This window comes from Marmota marmota, unplaced genomic scaffold, assembly GCF_001458135.2.
Source record: "Marmota marmota marmota unplaced genomic scaffold, marMar, whole genome shotgun sequence".
NCBI lineage: Eukaryota > Metazoa > Chordata > Mammalia > Rodentia > Sciuridae > Marmota > Marmota marmota.
Genome location: NW_026000169.1, coordinates 1697133 through 1706699, shown reverse-complemented (window position 1 = coordinate 1706699; position 9567 = coordinate 1697133). Strand labels below are relative to the sequence as shown.

At 43.7% G+C, this 9567-nt stretch overlaps 1 protein-coding gene across 1 annotated transcript in view; it reads right to left on the bottom strand.

Moving 5' to 3' along the window:
* Positions 1 to 9567, bottom strand: part of Fam234b (family with sequence similarity 234 member B) — a 34136-nt gene continuing 24569 nt past the window's right edge. The window contains exons 10-13 of the mRNA XM_015498184.2: positions 7011 to 7166; positions 4689 to 4806; positions 3003 to 3223; positions 1 to 2411 (exon numbers count right to left, since the gene is read on the bottom strand). Of these exons, the coding sequence (XP_015353670.1) occupies positions 2406 to 2411; positions 3003 to 3223; positions 4689 to 4806; positions 7011 to 7166 (501 nt within the window). The 3' untranslated portion in view covers positions 1 to 2405. The remainder of the gene's footprint in view (positions 2412 to 3002; positions 3224 to 4688; positions 4807 to 7010; positions 7167 to 9567) is intronic.

The window sequence follows — 9567 nt, the reverse complement described above, 5'->3', positions numbered from 1 at the left end:
TATTCCTGTACATGGTATTTATTTGTTCAGTAACAGTTCACATTTTAAATAGTCTTTCTTGACAACAGACCAGCAAGCTTATCTTTGATGTGGGCAACAAGGATAGCAATTCACATTCATGGGGTTAGTTGGTATCACCAGACCACACATTGGAAGAGGGTGAGGATGTTGTCTAGGACAGAGGGGAGGGTTTACAAAGGGAAGGAGAGGGGAGACTGAGAGGCAGGGAAGACCCTCGCATTGCAGAAATCATTACTACTTCTAAATAGTGGTCGTATGGGCTTTGCCCAGCACCCCCATGTTGGGATTATGGAGAGAAAGGAGCACTTCCTATCTTGGATCTCTGGGTGGATGGCTGTCTTCAAGAAGAAGGAAGTTTAGGGACACATTTGACAAGAGACCAGCACCCACACTGGTCAGTTTCCAGCCACTACTGATATCCTTATGTACTAGCTGCAAGAGGAAGTAAACGTGGAACTTTCATTGCATTTAGCAAGCAAAGATTCAAACTTGTAAGGAGAAGTTAAGTTAGCTCTCAAAACACCAAGGAGAATTCAGCAACGTTATTCTTCCTCTTATCTGTGTCTGAGACTCACACTCTACAAACAGTCCTCTGCTGAAACAATCCCACCAAAACAAGTCCCCAGTAAACAACTTTGCATTGTCTACTATTTTGGCTGGCTTCCCAGAAAGCCTCAACTTGGTAGTTATGTCTAGGTGGCTCAGCAAGCCACAGGAACAACACCATTTTGGGGTTCAGTCTACTAAAAATTACTTATAGGCATTTACACTTAAGTAGATTTAAATTTTGAATCTGGGATCACCTCCATACCCAGGTATCCTCTTCATTATTCCTTCAAAGAGTCAGTTGGACGCACATACTTCCAAAGTATTGAAATTGAATATGCTTTCTGGGTCTTAAGGCAGCGGTACCTAGAAACCTATTGAGGCCAAGCTACAGGCCAGACAGTACACAGGTCACATGATGTGCCTGCTTGGATTTATTGCTGCCAACCTCCAGTTATGTCACAATAACTATCCCTGGGCGACTAACAGGTATCCCTTTAAATCTGGAATCCATACTTTCCTGGAGCTCCTTAATTAATACAAACTAGAAAGATATAAGCCCAAGCAAGAAGAGAACCTGATTTTCAGGGCAGACCTATCAAAGTTAAGAAGAAAAGCATTTTTCCATCAGCTATCATGGAATTCTCTGCTATACAGACAATGACAATGGCCTAGAAGTTTAGGAGAGAATTTTAAATAGATGCAACAAATTTACATAGAAGAAAGGGGAAATAAACACTGGAGATAATTCTAAAGAACTTGAGCATTTACAAAAGTTATAGTATTTACATAAGAATTTTCTCAAAATACAATGCTTCAAAGGCTGTACAGGAAGGAGAGGTGCAGGGCAGAGGGGTTTGCACACTGGACTCAAGTAGCAATGGAAGTCCAGAACATATCCCTGAATAAAATAGAGAAACAGGGGAGGGAAGAGGAGGAGGATGTCCTAAAGGAGAAGATGCTAAGAAAGCAGAGTGAAAATGCAGCAGGACAAGGACACAGGCCTCCCAGGACCTGGCTTCCAGGTCTGAATTGAAGACAGCAGACACATATACCCTCTGACGTTACTGCAGCAACAAGAACCACAAATGGCAGAGCCATTGAGACCCCATACAACACCACATATAAACCTCGTCAGAGGTGGGTCATTGAAACCATATTTTTCTTGCTCCCATTGTGATAGGGACATTTATTCTTATGGCCACTTTGATGTAGATGGCAAATCTAGGAAAGGCATAGATGAAAACATGACATGGCTAACAGTCCTCCACTATCAATCTGTATCACTGCTCTCTAGAGTTGGGAGGGAAGTAGCCATGGTACAAGTGGAAGGAGAGAAAGACGAATGATCCTCAAAATCAGAATTGGGCCATCTGGAAGTCTCAAGATGACCAGACCAGATGTATTTCAGGAGGACAGGAAATGGGATCCCTGAATCTTAGGGAATGTCTGGAAAATAACATCACCACAACATTAAAAAATACAAATAGCATAATGTGAAGCAAAATATTTCCTAGCCATCATCTTCACTGGATTTCCCAGCAACAGTTTATAAATTAGACATACAAAATAATAATACATCTATAAGATTCACATTTTCAAATTCTCCACAATGACTTCCTAGAGAGGATTAATACAAGGATTGGAAAGGTGGTAAGATACCCCAGCCAAGCGAATCATGCTGTTATCAAAAAGCTCCAACAGGCCTTTCAAAGTGCAAGGATCACAAAAGAGTACTAAAATGAGGCCAAAGTCGTCTTCTTTCCAAAGAACTGCTTTTACACTGACAGAAGGGATCCGTTCTGTTTATCTCTTCTGAAACCGAAGATTTCATCAGACTAGATCTGCAGGAAAAGGTAGAAGCATCAGTGACACTTTTTCATGGTAAGAATTCTCAAAGAAATGGAAGGTCAGAATATTCCTCCATTTCCTTTTGTTTAGTCCCAAAAGTTTATAAGAATCTCTCTTCCCTCCAAAAAAGGCCCAGAGACTTTGTTCTTCTGCATGATAAGCTCTTGAGCTTTGAACTAAAGCATTTTCAGCAAGATAATTCTGTGTAGTGTGTGACTCTGGCCAGCCCTGCATAATGCCCACATCACTGGCTCCTACCCAAAAAATACCAGTAGGATCCATTCCTTTCAGTCACTGGGACCACATTCTTTCAAATGTCTCCTATGGGAGATGACACCATTTCTAGCTGAGAACAATTAACTTGAGAACTATGTCTTCATGGTTGAGGCAGGAGGATTCCAAGTTCAAAGCCAGCCTCAGCAAAAGTGAGGTGCTAAGCAACTCAGTGAGACCCTGTCTCTAAATAAAAGACAAGATAGGGCTGGGGATGTGGCTCAGTGGTTGAGTGCCTCTGAGTTCAATCCCCGGCACTCTATGCCCCCTGATCAAAAAAATAATAACTAAGGATCTCAGAAGCTATTCACCTGGTAGGGAGAATCAACAAATTTTATCCTAGAAAGGAATCTTCTCAGCTCCCCACGGCCAATTTTGGGGGTGGTCTCCTTCAGCTGGACCATTTGGCCCTCCATCAATGCCCACCGCAGACTAACTTTGCTGACCACCAGGGGTGCTGGATGCCCTTCAGAGATTGGCCCTGTTGTCCTGGTGACATAAAAGGCATCTTTCCAGAGGTCGTTGATTCCAACTGAGGAAGGACAAAAATGAGAGCAGTTATTAAGGACAGATAGCTTCTAGTAACAGGAAAGTGGCTTGGCTCAACACCTTCAGTCATTAATTTACTCACTACTTCATATGAAAAATTTCCTGAGCACCTAGCAAATGCCAGAAAGTGAGCCAAACAGAAAGTGTGAAGAAGTGAGTGACTGCATGCCAGCAAAGCAGCTTATTCTTCAGTGTTTGAGCCTTTACTTTTCTGACACTATCTCCAAGGAAGCCCCATCTCAGCAAATGAGAGAACATGCCCACTGGTGAGCATTCAGTAAAAAAGTGAACCCCACAGACTAGAAAGTCCAAGAATTTCCAGATTGTCAGAACATGGTCACATCTGTCACTTCCTAGCAAGAGGTGATTTTACATCATCTTGAAATAGTGTTTACAATAAAAATGGCCTTGAGATTCTTGATTACCATTACATAATGTTCCCTGTATACAATTTTAAACTAATATTGATTTTGCAAGTGGAAGACTCTCCACCTCACCTCCATCCCCATGACCCACAACCAGTAGGCAGGCAGGACTACAGGTTCTGGGTCAGTTCTTCCCGATGCATCCCAATAAATGAGAGCCACAGCACTAATCCAAGTCTAGGAATGAGTTTGTAATTACAGAGCAAGTCTACAAGTGGCAAGAGAGTATGAACATAAAACAAAAAGCAGATGTGGCCAGGAGATGTGGTCTCCCCATCCCCTACCCATCAACAGGAAGAGCAGCTTCCAGCAGGGGTGGGATTGTGAAAGGAGAAGCCAGACTAGCAGGTGGCAGCAGCCGAATGCCTCGGGCTTCAGTTTCCTGGATTAGGGGTCTCCAATATATGAGCCCAATTTTATGATAGATGTGTAAAGTAGAAGAACATTTCCAAATGTTAACCGTGGTTATGAGCAGCCAGATTTTGGGTAATTTTTCTTCTTTGATTTCTCTCTTGACTCCAATTTCTATGCAATACACATGTTTACTATTCAAAAAACCCACTCCAACTAAATCAATGCCCTGACAAATCATATTCTACCTCTATTATATTCCTCTCAGTCAATTTCAAATCCTATACTCCCAGAGGGTCAAGCAACTAGTCTTCCCCATGAAGATGTCCTGTGAGTCTTGCCAGCACCTAGCACATTGCTGAGGCTTGGTACATTTTGCTGAGGGGCTGCATCCATCATCCCTGAAGAGCCCTTCTGTAGTGCCCATGTGCTTTCACCTCTATTTCAGCACATTCAGAGGCTCTGGGCTCTTGCCCTGCTGGCCTGGTGTTCCTAGCCAGAGGGAGCCCTTGAGCAGCACCCCTGGCTCCAAGGACAGCAAGGAAAATCCTGCTGCTGTTGCCTAAAAAGCTCATATCCTTCCCTTGGTGGGGCAAGGGCATCCTCACATACTGTCAGTACACATTCTCCCCCCACCAGTGTACACAGACCCCCAGTGTCACTGAAACTCACCCTCTGAGGCCGTCACTGTGCCCGAGGTGTTGGTCAGGTCCAGGAAGATGGAGGGGAAGGCTGGGTGCAGGAGGTATAGGTGGTGGAGGCTGGGTGGCTCAGCTCCCATGAGGGCATCCTAACAATAAGCCACAGAAAGAAAGAGCAAAGCTGACTACATTCCTGCACATGATGTTCCTCAAGTGAGGGGACAGAGGATAAAGTGGTGGTTACTCATTGCTCTCAGATGCTAAATCCTAATCCCAAGTACAAGGATGTGTTTGAAAGAAATGCCCACATACAGGAGATTGGTTACTTCAAAGAGCTCAAAACACTGGCTCATCACTAACTTCTTCAAACCCCTATCTATAACTAGAAAATGCTCATATAAGAAAAAGAAAAAGGACTAGAGGAGAAAAGTGCACACCCAAGAAGAATCTTCTGTAGAGAATCTTCCTTTCTTCTACTTATGGAAATCCACCTGACCAGGAGAAGCATGGGCGGGGGCCCACAAAATAGAAGAGGGCTTTTTCCACACACCCAGGTATGAGGGGACAGTGCTCTGTCTCAGTTAACGTGACCATAAAACAGCCAAGTGCCTTCCTCACTGCCTATAGAACAACACCCAAATTTCTTAGCTTGAAAACTAAAGTCTAGCACTATTTAACCCAAAATCTACCTTTTCGAGACTTCAACTGCAATTATTTACTGCCCACCCCATACTTTAAAGAGTGTCTCATAATTCAATAAAGCCAGGCATGGTGGTGCATGCCTATAATCCCAGCAGCTCAGGAGGCTGAAGCAGGAGGATTGCAGGTTCAAAACCAGCCTCAAGAAGTTAGGGAGGCACTAAGAAACTTAGTGAGAACCTATCTCAAAATAAAAAAAATAAAAAATGGCTGGGAATATGGCTCAATGATCAAGTGCCTTTGAACCAGGGTTCAATCCTGGTACTAAAAAAAAAAAAAAAAAAAATGTCTCAAAATGATTCTAAATACATGCTTCCCTTGGCTCTACCTAACGACTACCAATCTTATTATTTCCCTGCTCAACTAACTACTCTCTGCACCCCAAATCCATACATCAGAATACTTCCCACCCCAGGTACCCAACATAAATGCCACCTTTTCATGAAAAGGTCCCTCTATCACCCCAAACAAAATTACTATCTCCCTTCTTTTATATACCCATCTACACTTATTTGTACCTCCACTGGAGCATTTGTAACATGCCTTTGTCTAGTAGGAAACTAGGAAATCGTTAGGTGAGCTGGGCATGGCAGTAACACCTGTAACTCCAAACTTGGGAGACTGAGGCAGAAGGATCACAAGTTCAAAGCTAGCCTTAGCAACTTAGTGAGGCCCTAAGCAACTTAGTGAGATCCTATCTCAAAATAAAAATAAAAAGCACTGGAGATGTGGCTTGGGTGGTTAGGTGAACTTCCAGTGGTCACATGTTAGGGCATGACAGAGCTAACACTGTAATCTAAATTTTATGTAAATCTGATCCTCAAAATGAGAAAATATATTAGCATCTTCATTAATGGGCTCAGAAAAGTTAAGTAGCTTATCAAGAGAACACATGGTTGATGAATTCAGGACTCTGTGTCCATCAAGCTCCCACTCATCCCTGAACCATCTGCTTCCTGCAGAGGGTCAGGGCTGCTTCCCATTATCCTTAGATCCCCCACAGAGAGCACAGGGCCTGCGTTCTCTTAGCACAGTAAGTGCTAAGTTGAGATGTCAGGGCGGGCTTACTTAAGATGCCTAGGCACCTATTCTAGGTGGCACTCGGCCTCATCAACCCCACTAAAATACTGCAGTATAACAAGTAAGGCTTTATAAAATCTGTCTACTAGGTGTTAGACTTTCTGTCCCAATACTTCTCCAAATGACCTCTCAGCTTTTGCCTACTCAGTGGCCCTCTCCAATTACTCAGCCTCTTTCATATGCCCATCTGCAGCCTCAGTTCACTCACCTCAAAGACCATCCCAACCTGACTCCCCATGTGAAACTCACTCTGCCCACTCCAGATCAGTCATAATGATGTCTCCTCTTCAGCCACTGTGGCATATATGAGTTTGGACCTGGAATCTTGAAAGGACTTTCTATTCTTTCCCCAGCCTCTCATTGTGGGCAGCGAGCAGTTATGGGCCCTGGTCAGTATTCACATTCTTGACCGAAATGCAAAGGCAGGAAGCATGGCTCAGGAGAACATGACTTGTTTCTACCCCTAACCCTAGGAAGGTGACCACTTGGATAACACCTTGAGATCCCAGTCAGCCCTACAGATCAGCTGCCATGTGACAAAGTGAAAAGGGACCCCTCCCCCAGGCTCACTCACAGAATTGGGAGAGGCAGGTGACAGCCCTTCAGCCCAGAAGAGGAAGACGGACTTCTGGTCTGAAGTCACTGCTGAGGTGGTGGGTGCATCTTTCATGTGACATGGAGCACTGTAACTCCAAGCGATGGAGCCAGAGTCACCATCTATCACCATCATCTGCAAGAGAGAAAATAAGAGTGAAGACAGCCAGTCCTTGGAAAATCAGCAGGCCAAGAAAGCATACCAAACAGAAACAAGGCAAACACCACAAATATTCAAATAATACCCATCAGGCCTTCCTCCGTGTTGGTGGGGAATTGGCTCCAGGATCCCTCTCCACCATGAATACCCAAATCAGTAGATGTTCAAGCACCTTACACAGAATAGTGTAGATTCTGCATGTAACCTATGCTCATCCTCCTCTATACTTCAAATCATCTCTAGGTTACTTTTAATACCCTACACAATGTAAATGCCATGGAAATAGTTGCTATATTATTTGTTTAGGGACTAGTGAAAAGAAAAAAAAAATAGTCTAAGTGTTCAGTGCACCCACATGTTTTCTTCCAAATATTTTTTAATCCACAGTTGGCTGAATATCCCAATGTAGAACCCAAAGATATGGGGAGAGCCAACTGCATTCAGAGGTTGAGCTTCTGAGAGGTAAGCAAACCGGGAGTTCAGAGAACATCAAATAATGGGATGAGGAGGGACCAGTATCCAAATTTCTGTAGTTCTTGTTCCCTTTAAATAGAGCTTAAGGAACTTTATAGTTCTTTTCAAGAGGATATTATAAATCATCAAGTCCACCTCATTTTACAGGTGAGGACAGGATTCTCAGAAACAGAGAGTCACTGGGATTGTCCCACGTTTAAGACAGTCTCAGCAAAGCCATTCTACCATAATAATATTGAAACTAGATGCCAACAGCAGGCCGCATTGCTGTTCTTTCCCTCCCATAACCACAGGAAGCAACTAAGTGAATACCAGGCACTGCATTACGAGCTTTATGACTTTAACCCTACTGAGTCATGGCATGTGTACTTGAGCCCTAGGATAGTCTCAAATTTAAAGGAGCACAGACTTAACAGGCATAAACAAACCAAGAGGTATTTCCACATCTGCATTTCTCAAAGGCTAATAAGTCAAATTCATAATCCCCAGCAGCACTTATACCTCCTTTAACCCCCCAAACCTCAAACTTCATAGATCTAGAACCTGTCATTTGCCCAAATCCCCAAGAAATTCCCCCACCATCTCCCATCCAGGGTTCTTACTCCCTCTCCTCCATGTCTCTGCTCTTCAGTAAGTGGAAGACCCAGCCCTTTCGGGACAGTCACTTGCCCTACTCCTAGAGACCGCTGGGCAGCAGAGAGGAGAAACAGACAAGCAGTAAAGATTCCCTTTTGTAGTTGTGGGGAGAAAAGAAGCCTAGAAGCACCACACTGAAAACTGTATCCAGTCACACACCTGCAGTATCGTATTCAACTGCCATGACAACCCCCTGAAGGCAGGCAATATTACTTACTGCTCCTGTTTACAGACGCAAACAGTGAGGTGAAATTATGTAATTTGCCCAACATCACCAGTAAGTAGTGGAGCCAGGATTAAAACCCAGGCCTGAAATCTTCCGTATCTCAGTGCATGAACAACCTTCTCCCTTAATCCTCCTGGGAACGTCAATAAAATAAGCCAAATCTATTTGAAATTCTTTCAGAGTACAATCAGACTTCACTTCTCACTGCTGGAAGACTCTCCCTTCTACCTTCACATCTGTCCTCTGCCTGTGACCAAATAACTCTGTGGCATCCATACCCCACCCACATCCCGCAGCCTGCCTTCAGGGCCCACTCAAGCTGAGTCACTCTGATCTCTCCCACAGAAATGTGCTCAGGCATCCTTCTCTCGCTCAGCAAACCTTGCTCCACTGCCATGATTCTGCACATGCAACCCCTGACTGACATGCAGCATCTCGACTCCCTGGCCCTCTAGCTCTCCTGTACCCCGCCTGCTCCTGGGTGCTGTGGGAATCATGTGCAAACACCCCTAACAGCACTTTCTAGCCTAGGTGGCCTAGGTGCCCCAAGAGAAGCAGCCCTGTCTTCATTCATTTTACATCTCTAACATCTAACACAGAACTTGACACACCCTAGAGGGGATGAGTCAGTGTTTGTTCAATTATTTTCTCTCAGGGAACATTGTGCAACATATAGATATGTATTTTTCTAAGCCAATTATAAAAAATGAATTTTTAAAATTCTACAATTCTGCCTGTAATATTAAAGAAATGACAATGGTCCAGCCAAACATTAAATCCACATAACATGCAGCCTCCCCAAAAATCAGAAAGATCTATTCTGTGTCCCTGGAACATGCCATACCATTTCTGTCTCTGGGCCCCTGGTCTTGGTGTTCCTGACCTAGCCTGCTGTCCCATCCACATAAATTCAATTTTAAAGTCTCTAATCATATTTCCATCTTTTATATAAAGTTTTCCACTAAAAACCCAGCTGCCACAGATACCCTGCCTTCTCTGAAACATACTTGCTCTGAAGTATCACATTCCTTTATTTTTTAT